The 27527-nt window shown below is 40.8% G+C and overlaps 1 protein-coding gene across 1 annotated transcript in view; it reads right to left on the reverse strand.

Moving 5' to 3' along the window:
* FREM3 (FRAS1 related extracellular matrix 3) overlaps positions 1-27527 on the reverse strand; it is a 624923-nt gene that overhangs the window by 428698 nt on the left and 168698 nt on the right. The window contains exon 5 of the mRNA XM_044062250.1: positions 2648-2773. Coding sequence (XP_043918185.1) covers positions 2648-2773 — 126 coding nt within the window. The remainder of the gene's footprint in view (positions 1-2647; positions 2774-27527) is intronic.

The raw sequence follows: 27527 nt of genomic DNA on the forward strand, positions 1-27527 counted from the left end.
TGAAACATGAAACAGCCATCAACAGTTTTCAGTAACTGTGATATTCAAAAACTCAATTGTAAATAAATGTTTTTTGCTAAAGATTTATTAACATCTGCACTAAGTGTATACTAGGTGTACACAATGTGTATGTTATCTGTATTCAAGAACATCACTTCCACATTTTTTGTGCTTTCTAGTCAATCAGAAAGATTATACTTGGTGTACATGAAGTTTATACTTTGGGGTAACCTTTAAGAATTCCCCTTGATATATAAGCCTGCAAAAAAAAGTCAGTGGGAAATCTAAAATTAGGAGAAAGATGGTATGATTTATGCATGTGTTGTCTGTTCACCCAGAACGGTGTACACTTGGTGTAGGCATTCATGAATCTCAGGGTGTTATAGGAATTAGTAAAGAATTGTGAAAAAAAAAACTTCAAATCTTCAAATCCCTTGTTTACATTATACAATAATTATCCAAGCAACTGCATCCCATATCAAAGTGGCACAGAAACAGAGCCTTAGATTCATAATAATAATAATAATAATAATAATAATAATAATAATAATAATAATAATAATAAATATCTGCAGACAGGAACAAATTAACTGCTATTGCTGTCCTCTAACTACACACAGCATTTTGAATTATATAAAACAATTATTTGTTACTAAATTAAGACTTGTTTTCATGTTAGAAAGTGTTTAATGTTACTTTATGCTACTAGACTTTCTTTTATATTGCCTCCTACCCTCCTTTTTTGTTACTTTTCTACTACTAACCTGCTTTCCTCCTATAATATTAATATGTCTTACCTGCTTTTCACCCTTCACTCCTATCTCCATTTATTCATCTTACATTTTTCCTTTTATTACTCAAACATGTATACATTGCTTTGCATTGGATATATACTTGTATTTATGCTTAACATTTTTAACACTTTTGACTTCTTCACATTTTTGCATGACACCGGATACATACTTGTATTTATGTTTAATTTTTAGCAGTTTTTACTCTTTTATTTTATGTATAACAGTTACACGATATTTTTATAAGTATTCTGTAATTACATTTGATGTATATAACATTCAATTTCTGTTCCTGATTTTGACTCAAATTCTGTGGTTACTATTTTGCTTTTTGCCTACCTGGCCTGGCTCATGCCAAAAAAAAGAGTCCTTATAACAGTATACTTACACAGTGACCAAATGCAAACTAACTTACTAAATGACTGACTGACTAACTAACTAACTAACTAACTAACTAACTAACTAACTAACTAACATGGGCATTATAAAGGAACTGATCATATTTCAAGTCCTGTTTGATGAAGTGAAGAAGGGGTAGCAAAAAGTACATTTCTGTATAAAATACATATTACTTACACCATCCCTAAGTGTATTAGAATTGTCTGTACCCTGTTGGTGTGGTAGCTTCATGTTCTGCCCAGCCAGTAAGTGAGGAGCCAGTCAACCATTGCTCCCCCCAGCTGTCTATGTCACAGCACAAATTGACAGCAACAGCACTTTCTAGAAAGCATCTTGTTCTGGTGTAGAATATGATCACAAGGCATTTTCATGTTGACATTCACTAACATGGATACATGATGGATACATGACTGAATCTGTAGCTGCTCATGCAGATATATGGAAGAAAATACCAGCTGCTGAAGTGGTTAAGAGTCAGAAGGAAGTAATATGGGTGTGCACTGCCTCATGGGCTAGACAGGGGTACAGAAAATCAACTGGTACTATGCTAGTGAGGGTGGGATGAGTACCACAGAACCAACACCGGCATATTTAACTGTTTAAAAATGTAAACACTTAATCTTTAAAATCAAACAAGAACAAAATTATAAAGTATATAAAAACAGTTCCAAGTACACATAACAAATGTAAGCAAAAATCCCCTATTTAAGTGATGAAGCAAGCCATCTGGGTCACAAATATTTTCAGGAACCTTCTAAAACTAGATGATATGAAGCACTTCCACTGCTGGCAAGTGATGCTTTTCACAGCATAAAAGCCAGAAATTTGAACTACTGGCTACAAGGTGTTTCAATGTGCATCTTGGGAGTTACTAACAGTAGCTCACTAGCTGAGCTGAGCATGAGAGCTGGTTTATATGGCACAGACAACTCTTTAAGGCAGTCACTTCCCAAGTCCTGTTGGGCTTGACAGCACATAATGATTTTAAACACTGACAAGACAGCTAGGGCTGATTAAGTTGCGCCCACTGATTTTAAACCATATAATTGGATTGAGCCCAAAACTGCACTACTATTTCCAGTAAAAGTGACTTAAGTAGCAGCCTTTCTAACTCTATAATCATAGCCTGTGATTCTATGCAAGTTGCTTTATTATCAGGTCAGCAAAAACAAAAGCTGCAGTAGTTGTTTGTAGAAGCTGCCTTGTTAGCAAATCAATAAATGAAAAAAGTGACAAACCATGTAAACATATAAATAAAAGTGTGCCTTTCAAATGCAACTTATCATGTAAGTACAAGTCAAATATCACACATGCAACTTTGAAAACTTGTCCTGAAATACATAGATGAGAAAACACTGACAGTGTGTTTTTCAAAATATACATGAAATCTGCTGCCACAGACTGAGTCAGAAGAGTTGACTTATTCTATTACTTGCTTTGCATATCTGGTGACTTACCTTGCTGTGTTGAACAGATGACCATGAGCTCTTGGCTGACGTCTCCGGTCCTCTTCACAGGAATCAGAAGCTCACCAATCTGCTCGTCAATCCTGTACTCTGACTGAGGAATGAAGACAGCTGACTCTAGGTAAGTAAAACAAGACAAGAACAAGTTTATGTGACCTCTTCACTACTGCAAGTAGTCCTTCTAACCTTCTTTCATTTCATGTCTCACCCCCACCCCAACCTATGAGAGAAGGAGTTCAGTAAAAGCAAAATAAAACAAAACATGATGTACAGTTGCAATAAGGAGTCATTGCACTAAGGACAAAGTACAGTTGTGTACACTTACCATAAATGTAGATGTTCGAGTGTATTCACTGTTGCAGTCATTACATTTGGGTTATCTGCCTACAGGTAGCCCTCAGCTGGCCTGAATACCAGAGTCTTGGATTTCTGTGTTGGATGCTATCTCTTCTTCCATGACGTCAGGTCATCAGGAGTATAAAACATGCAGCCGATGCCATTACATCAGTTTTTCTTGCTCCAGATGTCAGGTGCCCCCATAATTTGGAAGCAATTATATGTTATGTTACACCTCCAACAAAAAGCAAATATGCCAGAAATCTCAAATACACCAAACAAGAAGGAAATGTAGAACCAAGAGAAGTCAGGGGGCTGGAGGGAGGGTAATCAGGACTGCAACAGTGAATACACTCAAACATCTACATTTATGGTAAGTGTACACAACTGTACTATGTTCTTCGTGTTTCACTGTTGCAGTCATTACATTTGGGTTGATTCCCAAAGCTAAGGAAGGGAGGAGGAAGTAAGAGAGCATTAGGGACAGCTATTAAGCCTTGCAAAAAGTACAGTTGTGTACCTACCATAAATGTAGATGTTCGAGTGTATTCACTGTTGCAGTCATTACAATTGGGTTATCCTGCTGGCAGGCTACCCGCAGTCGGCTCGAGTTCCAAAGTCTAGGTCCGGCATTGGTTGCTGTCGCCTCCTCCCTGATGTCAGTGTGCCAGGGGTATAAAAGATGCAGCCGATGCCATTTTCTTCAGTTTTTCTTGCCCCAGATGTCAGGTGCCTCTAAAAAGGTAGGCTAAATTATGCCAATAAGCATGCATACACAAAAAACAACTTTTCCTTCATCTACAAGCAAATACACCACATAGGTTGTATAGAATAGAGAAGTACAGATAAGTCCCAGCAAGGAAAAGGGGGATGGTGGGAGGGTAACCTGGACTGCAACAGTGAATACACTTGAACATCTACATTTATGGTAGGTACACAACTGTACTATGTTCATCGTGTTTCACTGTTGCAGTCATTACAATTGGGTTGAATCCCAAAGCTAAGGTTGGGAGGCTGGCTAAATAGGATTAGGAGAGGCTATCAGGCCCTGCAGAACTGCAGCGGCAAAGCCTGCCCTGGATTTAGAGTAGAGAGGTAAGTGATAGTGCTTTGTAAAAGTATGCACTGAACTCCAAGTTGCAGCCTCTAAGATGTCTTTGGTTGGTACTCCTCTGAGGAAGGCTGCTGAAGTGGCTGCTGCTCTGGTTGAATGTGGCCTAATGCCCTTAGGCACTGATTTGCCATGCTGTGAATAGCAGAAATGAATGCAGTGGCCTATCCACTTTGAAATAGTCTGTTTTGAGATAGGCTTTCCTTGTGATCCTGCAGCATATGCCACTAGAAGTTGTTCAGTCTTTCTGAAAGCTTTGGTTCTGTCCAAGTAGAAGCGTAGCTGCCTGTGAATGTCCAAAGAATGCAGAAGTCTCTCACCCTTATTCTGTGGGTTTGGGTAAAAGGTAGGCAAATGAATTGTTTGGTTAAGGGCCACACTGGACACTACCTTAGGCATAAATGTAGGGTTTGTCCTTAGAGAAACCCTGTCAGGATGGAAAATGATAAAAGGTTCTACAGCCATGAGTGCCTGTAACTCTGAGACTCGTCTAGTGGAGGTTATTGCTAGGAGCAGAGCTGTTTTCCAGGATAAGAATTTTATATCAGCTGCAGAGGCTGGCTCAAACGGAGGCAGTGTGAGTTTTTCCAAGACATAGTTGAGGTCCCAAGCATGTATTGGTGCTCTCCTTGGAGGTCTTATGTTTTTGGCCCCTCTGAAGTACTGCCTTAGCAATGGATGAGAAAAAAATAGGTGGTTCTGTATTGTAATGAGCTGAAATGGCAGAGGCATGAATTTTAATTGATGAAAAGGAAAGGCCTTTATCCAGCATCTCAGGTAAGTATTGCAAAATCTGAGGAATATTTGGAACAGTCGTGTCAATACCTAGTGCCTGGTTCCAAGCACAGAATCTCTTCCATTTTTCTGCATTAGATTTTCTGGTGCAAGGCCTCCTGGCCTCCAAAATAACATCCATCACTTCTTTAGAAAGAGGTGTGTCTTGAATGGCTACATTATCCACCATGCTGCCAGGTTTAAGGCCCTGAGTTGGCTGTGCAGTATCTGACTGTCTTGTTGGGCCAATAAGTGAGAAATGTGAGGTAATGTCCAAGCTGGGCATTGAGACAAGCTCTTCAGGATTGGGTACCAGTGCTGGGGGGGCCAGATTGGGGCAATCAGTATCATTTTTGGCCTCTCTTGTCTGACCTTGAGGAGTACCCTGGGGAGGAGAGGCAGAGGAGGAAAGGCATATACTGTTAGGTTTTTCCAGCTGAAAGATAGAGCATCCACTTTCCATGCTTGCTTATGATAAGTCCTTGTGCAGAATCTCTGTAGTTGGCAGTTGTGAGGGGAGGTAAATAGGTATATATCAGGGCATCCCCAGTTCCTTGTTATCATGCTGAAGACTTGTGGATCCAATTTCCACTCATTGGGATCCATTAGGTTTCTGCTTAGTTCATCTGCCAGAGTATTTATCCTTCCTGGCAGGAATTGTGTTTGCAGATGTACTTGGTAAGTCAGTACTGTGTCCCACAAGTTCATGGCTAGTCTGCAGAAGGGGTAGGAATGCGTGCCTCCCTGCTTGTTTATGTACCACATGACTGTAGTATTGTCCATCTTTATCAGTAGTTGTCCTGGATGAAGTTGATCCTTGAAGGCTGTCAGGGCATTCTGAACAGCTAGCATCTCTTTTTGATTGATATGTAGATGCATTTGACTTGCGGACCATGTTCCCTGAATACATCTTCCTGCCATATGGGCCCCCCAGGCATAATCTGATGCATCTGTTGTCAATGTCTGCCTGGGTGTGGGTAAGGTGAATGGCTGTCCCGTGTTGAGGTGACAGGCTTTTGCCCACCATTGAAACTCCTGTTGCAGGTAGGGAATGAGGGTAATCATTGTTTCCAGGCTGTGGCAATGTTGAGTCCAAACACTTTTCAGATACCATTGAAGTTTCCTCATATGCAGTCTTGCATATGGAATTAGCACTATGCAGGATGCCATGAAGCCCAAAGCCTGCAGAATTTTTCTTGTAGATAACTGGGTCTTTGTTGCCAACCTTTTGAAATAAGTAGTCAGTTGTCTGTGTTTGTCTGGCATGAGATAAGCCATCTGGGCAGTTGTATTTAAGCTTGCACCCAGGAATATTATCTCTTGAGAGGGTACGAGCTTTGATTTCTTTTCGTTTACTGTGTACCCTACACCTGTTAGTAATCTTTTTACAAATGCCAGATGCTGTAGTAGGATTTCCTTGTTCTCTGCTTGAATAAGGCAGTCATCCAAGTAAGGATATATTTGTATTCCTCTTTGTCTGCAAAACGCAATTACTGGTGCCAGGCATTTTGTGAAGACCCTGGGTGCAGTAGATAAGCCAAAGGGCAGTGCAGAGAATTGGTAGTGCATTGAGCCAGCTATAAATCTGAAGTATCTTCTGCATGATTGTCTGATTGGGACATGCAGGTATGCCTCTTTTAGGTCTAAAGACACAAGCCAAGCCTTCTTGCCCAGCATGGGCAGAAGCTGCTGCAGAGTTAACATTTTGAATTTTCGAACATCCAAGAATGTGTTTAGGATAGACAGATCCAGTATTGGTCTCCAGGCTTTGTCCTTTCTGGGTACCAGGAATAGCCTTGAGTAAAATCCTTGTCCCTGCTCTTGCTGTGGTACTTGCTGAATGGCTCTCATGTCCATGAAGGATGAAACTTGTTTCTGTGCCTCTGCCCATTGATTGCATGGCAGGTCTGGCATACTGTTTGGCCTTGGCAGGGTGTGAAAGTGGAACCTGTAGCCTTGAGATACAATATTTAAGACCCATTTGTCCTGGGTGATCATATGCCAATTTTGTGAAAAAAGTGCTAGTTTCCCCCCCAAAGGAGCTGCCAGAAGATAAGTGCTTGGCGCTGGCAGGGGGAAGTCATTATTACTGTTTCCTGTATGGCTGTGATTTTTCCTCTCTGCTTTTGGAGGTAGAAGAACCCATTGTTTAGGCCTTTATGAGCCTTGGGGCTGTAATCTGCCTCTGGGGCATCTGTATCTGCCTCTTTGTGGCCTGTCTGACAATGGAAAGGACCAATTCTTTGTAGGCCAGTTCCTGCTAAATCTGGGAGGCTGTACCTGTAAGAAATCCTTCACTGTTTGCATAGATTTAGCTTTGTCCTCCATTTTCTTCAACAACTCTTCTGCTTTAACACCAAACAAGGTATCATGTTGTAATAGAGCATCTAATAGCTTTGCTTTAACATGATCGGGCAGATTCTGTTCTTTTAACCAAGCATGCCTCCTAATGACAGAACCTGCAACTGTGGCCCTGCAGGAGACCTCTAGAGAATCAAAACCACATTGCAAAGCATGCTTTCCCACTTGTTCAGCTGCATGCAGTAAATCCTGCATTTCTTTTTTTTTTGCACATTCTGAATTTGTCAACATTTTCTGTTTAAGCTGTGACATAAGATATTGCTGATATTTAAGCATATGAAACTGACAATTTAAAGCTCTTACAGCCAAGGTAGCAGAAGTATAAATCTTTTTCCCCCAATCTGTCCAGGGCCCTTGAATCCCTATCAGAGGGGATAGGGTTTTTTGCAGTGAAAGCCTTGACCCCCTTGGGACCCTGAGAAATAGTTTTTGGGTCAGCAGCAGGGTTTTTGTAAATAAATTTATGAGAATCAGGAACCCTGTAGTACCTGTCTGGCTTAACAGGAGCTGGTGGTAAAGAGTCAGGAGACAAACCGGACTCTGAAAATACATCATCTACAATGTCTAAAACAGGAGGAATAGCAAGGGGCCTGTGATGGGGTAATAAAAGGAAGTCTCTGAGCCTTTTCTTGGATTCTGAGTAATCTTGGCTCTCCCAATGGAAATGCTCCCTCATAGTATGCAGGGTCTCCCCAAAAGAATAATCCTCAGGAGGTGAGGCTGAAGGGATAGATTCTTCAGCATCAGAATCCTCATAGGGAGGAAGGGAATATTCCTGTTCAGAAGAGGAATCAGAAGAAATGGAAACCTGATCTGAAGATTCATATTCTATCTCTTGCCTAGGCCTCTTATCAAGAGAGGGATGGGAACCCTGATCAAAGTAATTAGGTCTTTCGCCATTTTGAGCATCTGTTTTTTAGGCATGGAGGCCTATCCAGGAGAATGCTGTACTTGTTTCTTTGTCTTTAGAGTTGCTTTAGTCTTTGCCTTTGAAGCTGAAGATGGCTTTACATATAACTGTGTAGGTCTGAAAACACCCTCAAAAGCCGATGCCTGCTCGGCGGCTCCGGACCCATCTGAGGGAATAGTTTCCGAGTGTCCAGTACCTTGAGTTTCCAGCGGCCTAGTTGGCTCCACGTGGGAGTCGGAAGCGGCCTGTGGCTCTGAGGTAGCGGGCGTCAGGGGCTGCGAAAACGCTTCACTGAGAACTGGCGAACTGGCGACAGGCCTAATGGAAGCCTCATCGTCAGTTTTGGTCCTCGGATGCCTGTCCTTTTCTTTTTCTTTGCACTTTTTGTAAACTCCGGTAGTCAGCTGTTCCGACGGCATTATATAATTGAATCTTCTGCCAAAGTAATAAAATGCAAAATCGTACCCACGCTTAATAGTGCATTGGTTAAATCTAGCACAAAACCGACAACTAGCAACGTTGTGGTCAGGACCTAGGCAAGGAATACAGTAAGAATGAAAATCCTTATGAGGTATTTGCTTCCCACAAGAAATACAATTATTAGCTTTTTCTGACATCGGTCTGGATCAAGAAAAAAAGTTTCCCCAATGGGGTACTTAGCTTTAATGAAGACTTCGAATCTGAAATTCGAATTTGAAAATCTCAGGAGTCGGCCGACCTGAACTTGCGAATTGCTTTTGCTTCGTGCACCGCGCGGCAAGAAAGACTGAAGAAAATGGTGTTGGCTGCATCTTTTATACCCCTGGCACACTGACGTCAGGGAGGAGGCGACAGCAACCGATGCCAGACCTAGACTTTGGAACTCGGGCCAACTGTGGGTAGCCTGCCAGCAGGATAACCCAATTGTAATGACTGCAACAATGAAACACGATGAACATCTGCAGTGGCAAAACCAGCTCTGGATTTAGAAAAAATAGGCATGTGGTAATGCTTGGTGAAGGTATGTACAGAGCTCCAGGTAGCAGCTTCTAGGATGTCCCTGGTAGGGACTCCCCTGAGAAAGACTGTAGAGGTAGATGCAACCCTGGTGGAATGTGGTCTAATCCCCTGTGGGGTAGGTTTTCCATGGTGCTTATAGCAGAAATGAATGCAATGGGCTATCCATTTAGAAATGGTTTGCTTTGAAATGGCCTTCCCCTCTGCCCCTGCAGCAAAGCCAACTAGCAGCTGTTCAGATTTTAAAATCTAAGTTGTCTGTGCACATCCAAAGAGTGCAGTATTCGTTCTCCTTTGTTTTGTGGATTCAGGAAAAAGGTAGGCAAATTAATGGACTGATTTAGGGCCACACTAGACACCACCTTGGGCATAAAGGAAGGATTGGTCCTGAGGGAAACCCTGTCTGCATGGAAGATAATGAAGGACTCCACTGCCATGAGGGCCTGTAATTCAGACACTCTTCTTGCTGAAGTGATGGCTAGAAGGAAGGCTGTTTTCCAAGAAAGGAATTTCAACTCTGCAGTTGCAGCTGGTTCAAATGGAGGGAGAGTGATCTTTTCCAATACAAAGTTAAGGTCCCAGGCTAGAGTAGGGGCTCGCCTGGGGGGGGTCTTAAATTTTTAGCCTCTCTGAGGAATTGCTTTAACAGGGGGTGACAGAAGAGGTGGTGGTTCAGTATTATAATGTGCCGAAATGGCAGATGCATGAATTTTAATTGATGAGAAGGATAGGCCCTTGTGGAGCATTTCTGTTAAGTACTGAAGAATATGAGGTAAGCTGGGCACCGTAGTGCCCTCCCCCTGAGTATGGCTCTAGGAACAGTATCTTTTCCACTGTTTAGCATAGGATTGTCTAGTACTAGGTCTCCTTGCTTCCAGAATGACATCTAGCACCTGCTTACTGAGGGATGCTATTGGAGAGCTCAAGGAATTAGCCAGGCTGCAAGGTTCAGGGTTTGAAGCTGAGGGTGCAGGCTCTGGCCTGCCTGCTGGGACAGCAGGGAAGGTGTCTGGGGTAGGTGCCATGGATCCAGCAGCATCATACTGTGCAAGAGGGAGTACCAGTGCTGGCAAGGCCAGTCTGGCGCAATCAGTATTGTCCTTGGTTTGTCCTGTTTGATCTTTAGCAGAATCTTCGAGAGGAGAGGCAGAGGGGGAAAGACATAAACTGAGAGGCTTCCCCAGGTAAAGGACAGGGCATCCACTTTCCAAGCTTGACTGTGGGGAGTCCTTGTGCAACATTTGTCCAATTGGTAGTTCTCAGGGGATGCAAACAGGTCTATCTCTGGAGTCCCCCATTTGTTCCTCAATAGGTTGAATATTTTTAGTTCCAGTTTCCATTCGTGTGGGTCCATGAAATTTCTGCTTAGGTCATCTGCTAGTGAATTTAGCTTGACTGGCAGGAAATGAGCTTGTATGTGCACTTGGTAGCTCAAGGCTGTGCTCCACAGAGCCATGGCTAGTCTGCAGAGAGGGTACGAGTGGGTTCCCCCCTGCTTGTTTATGTACCACATAACTGTGGTGTTGTCTGTCTTTACCAATAATTGTCCTGGAAGGATGTGGTCTTTGAAGGCTGTCAGGGAATTCTGTACAGCTAACATTTCTTTTTGGTTGATATGCAGATGCATCTGACTCGGGTACCATTTGCCCTGAATGCACCGCCCTGCCAAGTGAGCCCCCCATGCATAGTCTGATGCAACTGTAGTCAGGGTTTGGACAGCAGGGGGTAGATTGAAAGGGAGCCCCTTGTTGAGGTGGCAGGCCTCTGCCCACCAAAGGAACTGTCTTTATATAAGGAATGACAGGAATCATTGATTCCAGGTCCTGAGAATGTTGACACCATAGGCTTTTTAGATACCATTGTAGTTTCCTCGTATGCAGTTTTGCATATGGAATTAATAGAATGCAAGAGGCCATGAACCCCAGGGCTTGCAGGATTTTCCTTGCAGATAGCTGGGTCTTTGTGGCCAGTAGTTTGAAGTAGGCTGTCAAATAAACTTGCTTCTTTGGCATAAGGTAAGCCATCTGGGAAGTTGTGTTCAAGCTTGCTCCCAGGAATGCAATTTGTTGGCAGGGTACTAGATGAGATTTATTTTTGTTTATGGTGTACCCCAGTGAGGTTAGACGTTTCTTTACAAATGCCAGATGTTTTAATAGCATGTCTTGGCTTTCTGCCTGAATCAGACAATCGTCCAGGTATGGGTATATTTGAATATTTATTTGCCTGTAAAAATGCAATGACTGGAGCTAGACACTTTGTGAATACCCTGGGTGCAGTAGATAAGCCAAAGGGAAGTGCAGAGAACTGATAGTGCATGGAGCCTGCTCTGAAGCGTAGGTATTTCCTGCAAGATTCCCTTACTGGAATGTGCAGATAAGCTTCCTTTAAGTCTAAGGTTGCCAACCAGGCATCTTTGCCTAGCATAGGAAGCAGCTGTTGAAGTGTTAGCATTTTGAATTTTGGGATTACCAAAAAGGTGTTTAGAACAGAGAGGTCCAGGATAGGACACCAGGAGCTGTCTTTTCTGGGTACCAGGAAAAGTCTGGAGTAAAAACCTTGTCCCCTTTCTTCTGCTGGGACAGGTTAAATAGCCCTGATACTTAGAAGAGAGAGTACCTGCTGTTGAGCCTCTGCCCACTGATTTAGGGGTAGGTCTGACCAACCGTTTGGGGTCGGTAAGGTGTGGAAGTGGAATCTGTATCCTTGGAAAGCTATATTTAAAACCCATTTGTTATGGGTAATGAGTTCCCAGTTTTTTACATGCAGGGCAATCTTTCCCCCTAAGGGAGCAGGTAGTTGAGCAGGGCTTGTAAGGGTTAAGGTTAAGTCATTGTGACATTTTTCCATGGGAGGGAGTCTTACTACTTCCAGCTTTGGAAGTGGGAGCCCCCCACTGCTTAGGCCTGTGTGTACCTTGAGATTGTAGCCTAGGTGGTCTGCTGTTCCTGGGTTTGGACTGAGAAGGCCCGGAAGAGACTGGAAAGGACCAATTCTTAGAAGGCCAATCTCTACTAAATCTGGGAGGCTGTACTTGCAGGAAATCTTTAACAGTTTGCATAGATTTAGCTTTTTCCTCCATCTTTTTAAGGACTTCTTCTGCTTTGTTGCCAAACAGGCGGTCTTGGTTTAAGGAGCATCCAGTAATTCAGCTTTAACATGATCTGGCAAGTTTTGTTCCTTAAGCCAAGCATGCCTTCTAAGTACAGACCCAGTGACAGCAGCCCTGCAAGATGCTTCTAAAGAGTCAAAACCACATTGCAAAGTATATTTACCAACTTGTTCCACAGAATGCATTAAATCTTGTAATTCTTTATACTCAGCACAGTCAGGAATCAACATCATTTTCTGTTTAAGTAGTCCCATAATATGCTATTGATACTTTAACATATGAACCTGGCAGTTTAAGGCCCTAATGGCCAAAGTAGAAGAAGTGTATACCTTCTTACCCCATCTGTCCAGGGCTCTGGAATCTCTATCAGAGGGGGTAGGGTTTTTGGCAGTAGTAGCCTTAATGCCTTTTGATCCTTGGGAAATGGTCTCTGGATCCGAAGAAGGATTCTTGAAGAGGAACTTGTGAGAGTCAGGTACTCTGTAATACCTGTCAGGTTTTCTGGGAGGTGGAGATAAAGTGTCTGGGGCCAGGCTAGATTCCAAGAAGGCATCATCATTGGAGTCAGAGTAATCCTGGCTTTCCCAGTAGAAATGCTCCCTAACAGAGTGCAAGGTTTCACCAAAAGAAAAATCTTCTGGAGGGGAAGTAGAGGGAATGTAATCCTCTGCAGCAAAATTCTCATAGGTAGATAAGGGCAAATCCTGGTAATCAGAAGAAACAGAAATTTCAGAATCCTGATCACAAGAATCAGAAGGAAAATCAGTTCTAGGTCTCTTAGAGGGGAAAGCCTGGCTTTCCCTAATTAAAGAAATAAGGTCTTCAGCCATTCTTATAATTTGTTTTTTAGGCATATGGCCTGACCATGCAGTTTGAACATTGGTTTTCTAGGCGTGGGTCGAGTTTTAGGCCTTGAAGAAGAAGATGGCGTCAGTTTGAAATGCAAGTCTATAGGCCTGAATATACTCTCAGACGCCAGTGCCTGCACAGCGGCTCTGGACCCATCCAAGGTAGAGACATCCGCAGGTTCCATAGTCGAAGAAGCATCTCGCAGCCTACCGGACTCCGAATGAGTCTCAGCAGAGGCCTGTGAATCTAAAGTAGTGGGTATCAGGGGCTGCGAAAGCACCTGACTGGGTACCGGCGAACTGGCAACTAGCTTAACAGAAGCGTCGTTGGCAGTTTTGGACCTATGCGGTCTGTCTCTGTTTTTATCTTTACAATTTTTCGGAATATTGGTAGCTGGATGGCATACCGAAGGCATTTCTGGATAGTTAAACCGAGTACCAAAATAATTTGCTGCAAAAATAGACCGACGATGAATAGCTCGGGGGTTGAATAAAGCACAAAACTGACAGTGAGGGACATTGTAGTCTGGGCCTAAGCAAGGAATGCAGTACGAATTAAAATCTTTATGAGGTATTTGCTTTCCACGGGTAAGACAATTGTTAACTTTTACTGACATCGGTTTAAGAGCAAGAAAAAGGATCCCTAATGGGGTACTTAGCTTTTTTGAAGACTTCTGTTCTGAAACTCGAAAACGAAAATTTCAGGAGTCGGTCAACTGGCACTTGCGAACTGCTTCTGCTTCGGGCACCGCGCGGCAAGAAAGACTGATGTAATGGCATCAGCTGCATGTTTTATACCCCTGACGACCTGACGTCATGGAAGAAGAGACAGTATCTGACACATGAATCCAAGACTCTGGTATTCAGGCCAGCTGAGGGCTACCTGCAGGCAGATAACCCAAATGTAATGACTGCAACAGTGAAACACGAAGAACATCTCCACTTCTGCAACTACTTGATAAAATTTTGATCTACAAGATGAAGCTATGTATATTTCAGCAGATGTTTGTGATTCAAGCCGACATAAAAAGCATAGGATTTCAGTCCTCTTAGTTCTGATGTTAGACAGTGGTGCAAGGACCCCAAAGTGTTTCTTTCCCCCAGCAAATCATTACTGATTGTCTTTAAAAGCAAGCAGAAGTCTATTCCCAGCATCCGGTTTCAGTTGGATGAGGACAGTGTGCATGCGTGCCTGTGTGTGTGTGTGTGTGTGTGTGTGTGTGTGTGTGTGTGTGTGTGTGTGTGTGTGTGCACATACACTAGAGTGTGTGCCTGTGTGTTTGTGTGTAGAGGGTATACTAACAGTTATCCACATGGAGGAGGATGTTGTGTTAGAGTCAATTCTTACCTTGTACTTAGAAGTGGATGCCACTTTCCTAGGATTCTTGGGTGACTTCAAAGAGAGACTACATTAAGTTAGAAGGTAATGATGGGTATATATCTTTGAAATTGGGGAATGTGGCAAGCTAGAAAACACAATTTTGTTTTTAATCTTTTAGAAAAATGTTATTCAGCAAGAAATTTGCTGACCTTACTATGTTTATGTAAGTTATTGCTGATGAAGGCAAACATATGTGGGTTTAGAGGGAAGTTCAGGGACAGACAATACTAATAATAATAAAGTTTTTTTTGAAAGCATTGTTAGCGTCAAGAGGAGATGATATCAGTGCTTGGTTAAATAAATCCTAGTAAAAAGACAAAAAAGACAAACAATAGTGGTCATAGAGTATTTTTTAGTCTTTGTTAAAAAGGAAGGCATCAGCCATCTAACTTCACAGGGTACAGTTAGACAATACACATTGCCAACACAGATGTATATTTGTGGTTTTAACCTTTGCCCTGGATTGGCTGCAGTGGATAACTGATAAAATTACAATAGTGTCATTAAAACTGTAGTGAAATACCAATAAAGTTATGAAATAAGGAGGACTTCTCATATTTACGGAGTTAACAGATGTGAGGTACACTTTGTGATTCTTATTTTTATTTTAACATTCTGTACATGATCCTTATTTCCAGGGGAAAGGTTATTCCAATTTTGAGCCATATAATGACTTGTATTTCTGCTGTAAGCAGTATCTAGTTTTGTGAATTTAGGCTTACTGAACTCTCCTGTGGCAAGCATTACAAACAGTTTTGAGAGAAGGATAGTATAGTTTGCAATGCATTTCCATTTGTGCATTAGGTTTGACTTCATTATGGATAGGTGCATGGAAGATTTGCTTTGCATTTGTTTGTCACTGGCATGCTGTTTGAGGTTCAGATTCTTGTTTTTTAGTATTACCAGATATTTCCAGTTATTAATACATTTCTTTATCATATGTATATTTTATAACAACAGTCAGTTTAGATACTGCATCTCTTTGCTGCTTTATAAACTAGATGATTTTTTTTTCTTGATCAGTGTTAGTCTTTTTTTGGTTAATCCATTCAATGAGTGTGAGCATTCAATTTCTTTGCTTTCTGTACCTACCAAGGATTAAGTCTCAAAATGTTCAACAACAGACATAACCATTTTTTGTTTGTCTTTGAAAAATGATGCAACTGCAGAAAGGAGTAGAGATGGCATACATGAATAGACCATCATGTCTCTGGTGAATAATATGTCTTTTTATAAAACAAATTAGTGAAATGTGTGGGAGCTGGTTAATAATCAAAAGATAAAATCCGTTAAGGAAATGGAGAAATTTTAAAAGAATATTCACAAAATTTCAAAGTCCCCGGTGGGTATACAATCATTTTAGTGTAGTGGTTACAGGACCATCAGAAAGTTGCTGTAACTATGAACTCTGTTCATGTAAACACCATAAATATGATCAGTGGCAACTGATCATCATTCTGTTAATGCTCACTGATTAGATTAGAAAATAGTGCTTGCTCAAATTACATTTTGTGTTGTTCTTTTACAATCCACTCATTAGCTGCAGTCTCTGTACACTTACTGAGTTTTCTATTTAGAGAACATTAATTACAAAACTAAATAACTGAATTATTAAGCATGTGATCTTCAGAGAACGCTGGTCTGCAAACTGTAAATGGTTTTCACAGAAGCTTTTTTTTTTACTATGTTCTTTTTGCTTTTCCATGTTGTGGTGCAAAAAAGATAGCACCTGTTTGTTTACAATTTTACAGTGACAGCAATGATACTGGGTAAAATGTGGCCAAGCAACTGAGTAATGCACACTCACATGTAAGACGCAGTTAGCCATTTCACAGTCTTATGACTTTATAGCCACTGTATAACTGCTGTTATACAATGGACTAAAATGTTTGTTTTTAGAGTTTTAGTCAAGCACGTTTTTATTTATTTACTTTTCGAAGCAAGTTCATTTTTATAATATTTTTGTTTAGTATGATAGGGCAGAAGGATGTTATGTTCCTCTATACCACCTGGAAGCAGAATGATGAAGGGCACTTTGCAATACTTTTTCATAGTTTAGTGGTTCTGAACTTTACCTATTGATTTCAACTGTTTGAGAGGGTTAACTGTGATATTTATGCAGATACCTATGCTATGGACCTGCAGTATAGCAAACATTTACTCCTACAAGCTTTTTCTGCAGGTTTGCTTACAACCTGTCTGTGATGTTACCAGAAGCACATTCAGATTGCTTTTGAAATCTGATTAGATTATGTTCACTACTTTGAGCTGATCTGTGTTAAATAGCTAACCTTTTTTTTCTGTTACTGTTAATTTTCTACTGTGAAGAGGTGGCAGTTGTTAGTCATTTAGGTTCATTGTAATGTTTAAAGTGATACTGTGAGATTATTTACAATAAACAAAAAGCCACTCACTACCAGATATGCAGATGACTTTGTCTATGGGCAAATCCTAACAGTATTCACAGATTAAAAATTGTTATTGGTATCATACAAAATACGAAAAAAATACTTTCCATTTCAGATAATCTGAATAGATAATTTGGGTATCTGGACTGCAGTAGAATGACAAACAGAAAGAAGATTTGCACTTACCTGAAATTATCTAAAGTCTTTGTACTGCGGTTTGATTATTTAAGTCTGGGGGTGTAGTGGTGATGCATCTGCATAGGGTTGGTGTGTCTGTACATGGGGACAGGGGGGTCCCTCACAATAAAAAAGTAAGGGATTGAAAACAGTGCTAATGACATTACTTTTCAAAAATTACAGTATTCAGTGATAGTATTTTGAGTTTCTGACATGAAGCCTATAATGCTCACAACTTGTAGTTACAGTTTTTTCTCTCACAGGTTGTGTTGTGGCTGGAATGTACTACACTGAGCATTTTTAAGATGACAGCATGTGGTAATTTATTGCATTTTATGGCACAAGTGGAGTTGCTTATTATTTCTTTTGAATTTACTGAACGCTTTTGCTTAAAGTTTGTGTTCCTTGGTGTTACTTGTTGTCTTCATTGTCGTCAGATAGGGGAATGTAGGCATGTTCTAATACTCTTTGCATGTGTGTGTGTGTGTGTGTGTGTGTGTGTGTGTGTGTGTGTGTGTACGTGCGCACGTGTGTTTAGAGTTTGTTGTCTATAAGATAATAGTAATAAAAGATAAAATTATGGCTATGGTAATTTCTTTTACTTGTTAATCACATCATGGTTTTACCAACAAAAAGCTGATCAGCTGTATGACTGCATTAGTATTATTTAATGCATGTTTTTATATAACTGGGTCTCAAGGCTATCGCAGACACATTGACACTGTAATGTATATATTCAAAACCAAACTTTTACTAATATTATCATCTTTGTATTCCTAATACTTCAACTGTAATGTGTGTCACTTTTCCTATCTGTTTTTCAGCTGGTCCAAGCTGTGGTTGTACCGACTCAAAGATGCCTATCCATCTACCTCATTAGCAATGGAGTAAATAAAACCAGTTGTCCCTATGCCAAAAAAATGTTCTATCATGGCCAAACCATAATCCTGAAGATAACATGAGCTTAAATCACTAAATTGATCAAGATTTCAAACCATTACTGAAGTGGGTTTAACATGAGAATTATGTGCCTTTAAATTAAATTTATGAAAACACAGATTCATAATTTAATGTTTGTATAGTGAACAAATAAGTGTTAGATGGGTTTCCTTGATTCTATTGTTTTATTTTAATCACACATTCATTCTCTGACTGCAGACACAATTCAATAAAGGGTTATAGGGCAGTCAGAGCCTATCCTGTGGCATAAAATATCTTCCTAAATGGGGCAACAACCCACTACAGGATGCGCAAACACACAAAATGATTTTTCCAGCTTGCATTTGAAGAATACATTACCAATACATATACTATTAAACAAAAGTAATTTTCTTTGAGAGCAATGTATATTTTTAGACTTTTAGTGCCATCTTTTAAGGGACAGAGTTGTTCTGCAAATATAATATAGAACAATTTCAGGATTTGGGGACATTTTAAACTAACTGCAAAGCCTCCATCAATGTATGTTAGACATGGCATAGCATTCATGGTAAAAATATGGTGAATTTTTTTTTCTTTCCCCAGCAAATATCTTATTAAATTTTCACATATGACATAGGCAATCTTGCATTTTTATAGATAAAAAACAAACAGCATGGCACCACTTTAGTTGCAAACAATATACATAATAGATACCACTGAAACAACTGTAGTTGCAAACATTATACATCACTTATAATCTATGTAGTCATTGTCAGTTAAACGTTATATGGCTCATTCAAATCCTGCCTCTTAAACCTCGCTTCTGCTCTAGATATACTGTTCCCACAATTCTCATTTTTTCCTATGTAAGTTGCTCCCTCCCTTTTCTAAAGATCCCAATTCCAACTGTTTTATCTCAATTACTATATCAGTACTTCTAGTAAAGTTGGTCTAGATTTTGATTTCCATTTTCTAGTAATTGCTTTTTTTGGCAGCCACCATAATTAAACTCAGCAAGGCTTTACTATGTCTAGGGAATTCTGATTATGTATATAACTCGAGAAAATCATTTCCCCAGTCAATCCAATCCGCTCACCCAGCATCTCCAACAGAGCGGTCTGCAGGGAATCCCTAAAGTCTGCCAGCTCATTACACTCCCAAAAAATATGTTCCCAGCCACCTCTTTCTTGCCGGTCACACCTACAACATTTGCTATCCACCTGAAAAAAAAATTCTTTGGAGTCTACTTGGGGTATAAAAATACCTATGTAACCACTTCCAGGCAAAGATCTTAAATCTTCTAGACTTTGTTGCATATTTGGAAGATATACATATATCCTCCCATTGTCTCTTTGTGAATTGCTTATCCAATCTCTCTTCCCAATCCTTTCTAAGCTCCTCTGATTGATTCTTATAATTATCATGAAACATTTTATATGCTTTAATAATTAGTCCTTTTCCTCGTGGTCGAGTGGGCGTTCGAAAGACATGCGTTGAATGGGCATGCCTTAGTTGAAGTTTTGGCATCGGGCTGGCAACTCGACACCATAAAAACCAACTGCCAATCATTAGCAGACCGGGAAAAGCCAAAAGACAAACAACAACATAACAGCAGCTTCTGTTCTAGATTATATTAAAAACTCTACCAGTGTGGGTCTTTCATGCAGGAGCTCCCTATTTCCTTCTCTTTACCTATACTCTGATATCAGTCCTTGACAGGGAAGGCAATCCTTAACCTGCAGTCCAAATAAATTTTTGGCCTGTTCCCATTCTATTACCTTTCCCTTTCTAGTTATTTGCTCCCAATATCTTGGTTCATTTGCCAGTTCTCTCCAATAAATTTGAGCCCCCTCTTGCATATTATCTGTATCCCTGACCACAGTCATCCCTATCTGCAAAATCTCTTTTCTTCATTCTCATACTGGTTTGGTTCTTAAAATACTCCCTGCTATTTAGGTTCATAGGTTCATAGATTAGTACTAGGCTAACCGCCCTTGTGAGCCATTTTAAGCCTAGCCAATTATCCCTTGTGAGACTCAAACCCTGTACCTTCTGTTTGTAAGGCAAACACCTTAACCATTAGGCCACCCTCCCAACCCTTTTATGAATATAATACTATGTGTGATATTTTTTGTTCTCCTTAAGAGTCTGCATCCAAAATCCTAATCTCTCCTGATTTCTTGAGCTTCCTCCCTGTATCAGCATCATTCATTTCCACTTTGAATTACAGTTTTCTGCTTGTGCTATGTATAAGAGCCTTAACTGTGTTGCTCTAAAATACCCCTCAGACTGGGTAATCCTAGTCTGCCTTGTTCATGGTGAATTCTTCTTGTAAAACCTTCATAACTATTTTTCTTTTTTTTCTTTTTAATTCTATTCACAAAGGGGTCAGAGTTGAAACTTACTGGTGGATGGTAAGATGATCTCATTTCAGATGAGGGGTCAGAAATCAGGCTTCAGTTAGTTTAGTTTCTTCTAAGGCTGGTGGCTTAAAATAATCCATCATGTTATGTAACAGTAACTGTATGCGGTCATCTTAAAGCTGGCTGACAAATGTATGGCTGTGACCATTTTTTTCTGCCATTATCGATTCTTTGACTATTATGCAGTTTGACTGAGTATATATTTGGAAAGACAATAAAGAAGTCCTTTAGCCATTATCAAAGAAGTTTTGTAGAGCAATTAATCAAAATCTGTATACATGCTTGCATGTAGAGGTTGCAAGAATTCCATGTTTTCTGTTTTGTGTGATAATGTGAGCTTTTTTTGTGAGCCATAGCAGACTTAAAATGATTTCCATGTTCTTGTAGATACCGAACACATCAGGCTTTATTTTTCTTTTTATTCATAGAATGATTCGTATTTCATATGGTACTGAGCTACTCAGGACAATGGATTCAACAAGCACGACATTCAGTCAGTTTGCTACAGCAGAGCTGAAAGGTTCTGTCTGCGCAGAGCACTAAAAATTGTAATTTCAGGTTTGTAAAAGAACCCATTACGTCAGATGTATTGTGATAAAAATAGGTAGGGAATTTTTAGTTATGAATGGCTATCTAAACCCTTTTATATGCTTTTTATGGTAGCATGTCATTTGATAAAATTTAAATTTTAGCTGTGTATGATAGCTAAAGCATTTTATGTGTGTTTGTGGCAGTGTTAGATATTTCAAAAATAGCACACTCTTGCAAGCTAAATCTAATTCGCATACACAAAATGAAAAATAGGCATTTAGTAACATTTAGTGGAGGCCAGGATATTCGATCATTGTTTTTAGATCTGGATTCAATAGTAGTGTGGGAAAAAAGCACTGCATGTAGGAAAGATAATTAGTTATGTGTTCCTTCCTATAAATTTCACAGGCAATGGAAAAGCATGGTAGGGTGATTCAAAAATAGCTCTGCTGTGCTATTTGGCCAGCAAAGTGAAAAAAATGTGTCATCTTTCAGTGGTGTACACCCATTCTCTGTTGTAGCAGGACTGGGGCTGTTAGAGCTGCAGCAAGTAATTACTGTGAAACCCTGTGTATATGTGTGTGTGTGTTTATATGCAAGTTTGTGTGTATGTCAGTAAGTGCATAATTGCAGCTATGCGGATGTATCTGTTTGTCTGTGAATGTCTGGATGTCTGGGTGTGTGCATGAGAGAGCATAGGTGTCTGTGATGAGTGAGTGAGTATGCGTGGTGTGTGTGTGTGTGTGTGTGTGTGTGTGTGTGTGTGTGTGTGTGTGTGTGTGTGTGTGTGTGTGTGTGTGTGCATGTTTGAAGGCTGCTTAGGCTGGTACGGGAAATATTGTTGTAGTCCGGCTTAACAGCACAGTGTTTGATTCAGATACATGGTAATGAGACATTAATGAGATGCTACTTGTTGCAGCTTTATAGTGTCTCTGAATTGCAGATTATTGCATTACACTATTGGGCACTTTAGCATTGCTCAAATAGCACTATGGTGATTATGTTTCTGAATCACTGACATTGACACAGACATTGACAGGGAGCTATAAAATTATATCCTTAACAATGAAGAAGGGAAAGGATACACGTTGCTTATTCTTACAAAGCAGAGTGCACTTCTAACCATTTCAGTTCATTAAGTGAAATATCGTAGTCATATCATTGTCCTGTAATCCTTTTATTTGTGTACACTTAAGTGTCTTCTCATCTCAGTCACCTAACCTATTTCAGTGTTGTAAAGTAAAATACATTCACGTGCTCATCACTGGTGTATGAGTGAACCTCCCCAAATCCCTGTCATGTAGTATTTACAGACTTAGAAAAGAATGATAGTCTTGGGCACCGGAACCAGAGAACGAGCGGGAGGAGGCACCCCCCACTTTTACATCTGCAAGACCTGTCGGAAAGAAGTGGAGTTTTCATGCTAACATGAATTAATGTGTGGTAAAGGAGGACCTGTGCGTTGCATGCTAACGTGGAAGTTAAACTAGCTGGATGGTAACTAAATTAGCTGTGTTACAGGAGTTATGCTGCCGCTGTTCCGGTCATGTCAGTAAGGAGAATTTTGTTTGTGCTATGCTGCCACTGTTTTGGTCATGCTGGTAAGGAGAGTTTTGAATCTGTTATGCCTTTGCTGTTCCAGTCATGCCAGTAAGGAGAGTTTTGTTTGTGTTATGCTGCCACTGTTCTGGTCATGCCGGTAGGGAGAGTTTTGTTTCTGTTATGCTGCTGCTGTTCCAGTCATGCCGGTAAGGAGAGTTTTGTTTCTGTTATGCCTCTGCTGTTCCAGTCATGCCAGTAAGGAGAGTTTTGTTTGTGTCATGCCGCTGCTGTTCCAGTCATGCCAGTAAGGACAGTTTTGTTTGTGTTATGCTGCCGCTGTTCTGGTCATGCCGGTAGGGAGAGTTTTGTTTCTGTTATGCTGCTGCTGTTCCAGTCATGCCGGTAAGGAGAGTTTTGTTTCTGTTATGCCTGTGCTGTTCCAGTCATGCCAGTAAGGAGAGTTTTGTTTGTGTCATGCTGCTGCTGTTCCAGTCATGCCAGTAAGGAGAGTTTTGTTTGTGTCATGCTGCTGCTGTTCCAGTCATGCCAGTAAGGAGAGTTTTGTTTGTGTTACGCTGCCACTGTTCTGGTCATGCCGGTAAGGAGAGGGTTTTTTTCGTGCTGATATTTGCCCGGTTCATTGCTGCCATGCCTGTACTATTGCTGCTAGAGAGTCTGTGTGTGTGTGTGTGCATGTGCCAGAGAGTGTGGGTGGGTGGCTGTCTGCATCTGCCAGTGAGTGTGCCTGTCTGCATCTGCCAGTGGGGGTATTTGAGTGCGTGTTGTCTGCATCTGCCAGTGGGGTGTGTGAGTGTGTCTATCTGCCAGAGGAGGTGTGTGAGTGTATATGTGTGTCTGCATCTGCCAGTGGGGTGTGTGAGTGTGTCTATCTGCCAGTGGGGGTGTGTGAGTGTGTGTGTCTGCATCTGCCAGTGGGGGTGTTTGAGTGTGTCTATGTGCATCTGCCAGTGCGGGTGTTTGAGTGGGTGGCAGGGTTGTTGTTTGCATCTGCCTGTGTGTGAGTGGGTGGGTGGTGTCTGTATCTGCCTGTGGGTGAGTGGGTGTCTGCATCTGTCTGTGTGTGAGTAGGTGGGTGTCTGCATCTGCCTGTGGGTGGGTGGCTATCTTTCAGCAAACACATGGTAACACAAAACACTTTATTTTAGCAACTTTCTAAGATTATACAAGCAATATTTAAAATGTGTCTGTGGTTTTGGGCCTTTGCCCGCAAATAAATTTTGGCTTTTTTCAGATTTCTTGTGCTGCGAAGTTGAGAGACTTAGTTGAGTGTCAATTGGACTTTACAAGGAGCCGAGACCTTCAGGGGAAGATAAGTTTAGTGATGCTTATGCTAAGGTGTTTGCATTATTAGTAGCACAACAGGTAGTATACTTGCTTTTGAAGTATACACAGCAAAAGGCTGTGGGTTCTACTCACACAGTATGCAGAGGGATCACTGATAATGTACTGTGTTGTACTTTAAAGGGAGTGGGTGCTGCAGTCCTATGAATGTCCTCCTTTGGAGGAGTTAGTTAGTAACTATGAAGCTGTTAGCAGTTTGCTGTCCATTCCCCATTGCAACATTACTAGCTTATCATTTCTTAATGCAACATAGGCAATTTATTCTTAAAGGGCAACAGCCACTTTATTTGTGGATGAAACAGTGAAATTAAAAGTTGTTTGCTAGCAGCAACCTCTTCATTAGTTACAGATCCCTTTAAAGTGCAATTATTTAGATGACTTACTTCTGCAGAGATTTTGCATATTTACTGATATTCTGATATTGGTGGATTGTAATGACAGACGTTTGAGTGACCTCTTATGGTTGAAATTTTATGAACTGGGTAGTTTTGTCATTATTGGTGAATACATTTTGTTTCATTGCTTACTAGAAGACTGTTCAAAACTACACATTTGAAACACATTCTAACAAGTGGTGCTGTATTATACAAGGAATATAATTTAATACAATCAGGTTAATACAATCAGGAAGGTGAATCAAAGAATGCATGCATGTATGCAAGGCCCTCAAAATGTGTAAAGAGCCTATGGTTTGAAAACAGCCCAGAGGTAAGCTTAGTTGTCCACTGGCCAGATCCAAAATGAATGCGGATTTTCATGCCGTTTCAATAAATGTGAGTTTCAAGGACAGAGAAGTTTGCTGCTCATGCTAAGTTTTTCATTGAGAGCCAGTATTGTTTGTTTAGCAAATCACACAGTGTTTGTCTGAAACTCAAGTGTCTATCATTATTTAAGTTTTGCAATTCTCATAAATTTGCCAGAAAATCATATGTATGAGGAAAAGACCAAAAATATGACACAAATTAGGGAGAGTCAAACATATGGTCTCTGTCAACCTCTTAGAGCAAGAATCAGGAGAAAGTGTGAAAGACTCAAAATCATGGGCAAATTTTAAGCTTTACTCTTGTCACCAAAGCAATGGATGAAGGTAAAACAGTTCACACCACATTACTTTGATCTGACCAAGCCTTTTGACACAATCTCCAACTCAGGTGTAGTGCAAAAGATGAATAATGTAGGAGCAAACACTTACATCACTAGCTGGACTGCCAACTTGTTCACAGGATGCAGGGGATCAAAATAGGGGAAGAGGCCAGTCACCAATGGAGTCCCCCAGGGTTCGGTGCTGAGAGTTTTTCTGTTTGGCATATACATCTGAAAAGTAAAAGGAAATACCAAAGGGCTTTGGTTGACTAAGTTTGAGATGACTGCAAGCTAGGAGCAGTTATTGAATCCCAAAATGACTTAACCATCATGCAGGAAGGTTTGTCCCAAACAATAACTGATGCCAGAATCATGAATTGAAACCAAACACCAAGAAATACATTATCGCATCCTTTGGGAAGTCATCTACTCCAGAGACTTGCCAAATTGACAATGGCCCCTGAGAACTGGCCCAGTTGTTTGGCATTTGGGAACTTGTGTGTACAGTGACCTAACTTTTGACCAGCATGTGCCCAGAGTCATAAGAAAGTCTTTCTATATAGCACAGCTTATAAACAAATTGACTGTGACTAGATCTAGAGATGTTATTGTCCCCCTTTACAAAGCCCTCATTAGGTCAATCATTTTGTATAATGTCCACTTTGGCATGTATCTGTCCAGACCCATGAAACAATTGGAATACCCACAGAGATACCTTACTAAAAGGATACAAGTCCTAAACAATAGGTCTTGCATCGACCACCTCAAAGATTTATCACTATACTCAGTATCCTATAGAGTGCTTAGAGGTGATGTGTCTGGCATACAAAGCATCCTCCAACCTAATACGGATGGACCTACTGAACATCAGCAAGTCAAATGGCATCAGAAATACTCAGGCCAGGTATCAAAACTGAATGTTCTGGAGAAATGGATATATATCACAGAGGCTACCACTTTTCCAGAACAGACTATCCATTCAAGTTAAGCAAAGCTCATCCCTGTCCATATTCAAATGCAACTTGGATCTAAGGATGGGTAATAGAAAATGTACTCCAGGATTACCCCTCATGCCACTAATGGATAGAGGCAGTTCCTAAATGCTGTATCCCTTACATGGGTCTCCTTAAATTATCTACAGTATGATCACAGTTATTCTCACTAGGGCTAATATATAATTATCAGCCACGGGATAGGTAAGACCAATCAGGAAATGTTAATTCAAGCACCAAAAGGGAAATTGGCTAAGTTTAAAATGTCCTCCAAGTGAATCTATGTTTTGGTAGTAAATATTTTAAAAAAAGTTGCCCTTTTTAGATCACTAAGTGCCCCTCTCACCCTCCGACTGCCCCCAGTCTTCAACAGCTTCCAGTGTCTGTGATGATAGTGTTTCTGTATGTAGATATTTGAAGCTGAAAATAGGCTCTGAGCTATAAATTTCATAAATTGTATCTTGCATAGTCTACACACCAGTGTCTTGCAACCACTAAGGTCTAACCATAAACCCATCATATTAATCACAGCAGACTCCATTGTGAGACACACACATGTGCCTCTCATTAGGCTGGGTAAGGAGAAAGTCATGGTTAGTTGTTTGCCAGGTGCCAAAATCCACCATATCACACACACACTCAAGTCTTTCAACACTAGGTACTGTTATGACTCTGTTAAAGTCCATGTTGGCATGATCGACTTGACACGTATCTCTCTGGACTATATGAAGAGAGACATGATTGAGCTCTCTGAATATGTGTCCCAGGCAGGTATGCCCCTAGCCTTAAGCAACATTCTACCGTCACCCAGAATGATGCCTCAATACAAACAGAAAATGATTGACTTTAACAATTGGCTTAGTTTCTGGTGTCATTCCAGGGGGATCCAGTGCCTGATCGCCTGGGAAGATATGATCGACAGACGACGATGCTTTACTAGAGATGGCCTGCATCTGTCTCACTTTGGATTCAGACTTCTGGCAAAGGCCCTTGCCTCCTCTGTAGTGCCTTTTTTAGGAAAAGTCACGAGGTCGATACTACCAACATAAAAATCTCAACAAAATGCAAATTAAAGGTCATGCTGTTAACACTAGGTGTCTAAACATGAAACTGCACTGCAAGCATTCTTAACTCTGGAAGATGCTGACATTTGTACAGTCATAGAAACCTGATTCAAAGCTGTGGTGAGCACCCCAGCCTTACCTGGTTACTCATCCTATCATACATTCAGACCCCAAAATGTGGGCAGCAAAGCCAAAGGGGGTGGAGTTTCAATATATATTAAAGACACACACACCTCCAGGCTGGTCAAACAGTATGACGCACAGGAGACACTCCAGGTGCAGTTAAGCATTGACAAGACCTCTATTCAAATGACAGGTAGCTACAGGCCCCCAAATCTGACTGAAGATGCCCACTCCACCTATGTGGACCTCTTCAAATCTATCAAATTCAACCTTTTACCCTGATCCTGGGTGACTTTAATTACTCAACCATAGACTGGAAAAACTACTCATGCCAGAACACAAATGTCCAGATATTCCTCGATTTTATCAATGCAAATGCTTTGGAACAGCTAGTCAATACCCCCACAAGAGGTGATAAT

Source organism: Protopterus annectens, chromosome 2.part1 (genome assembly GCF_019279795.1).
Source record: "Protopterus annectens isolate FY-2018-M chromosome 2.part1, PAN1.0, whole genome shotgun sequence".
Lineage (NCBI taxonomy): Eukaryota > Metazoa > Chordata > Ceratodontiformes > Protopteridae > Protopterus > Protopterus annectens.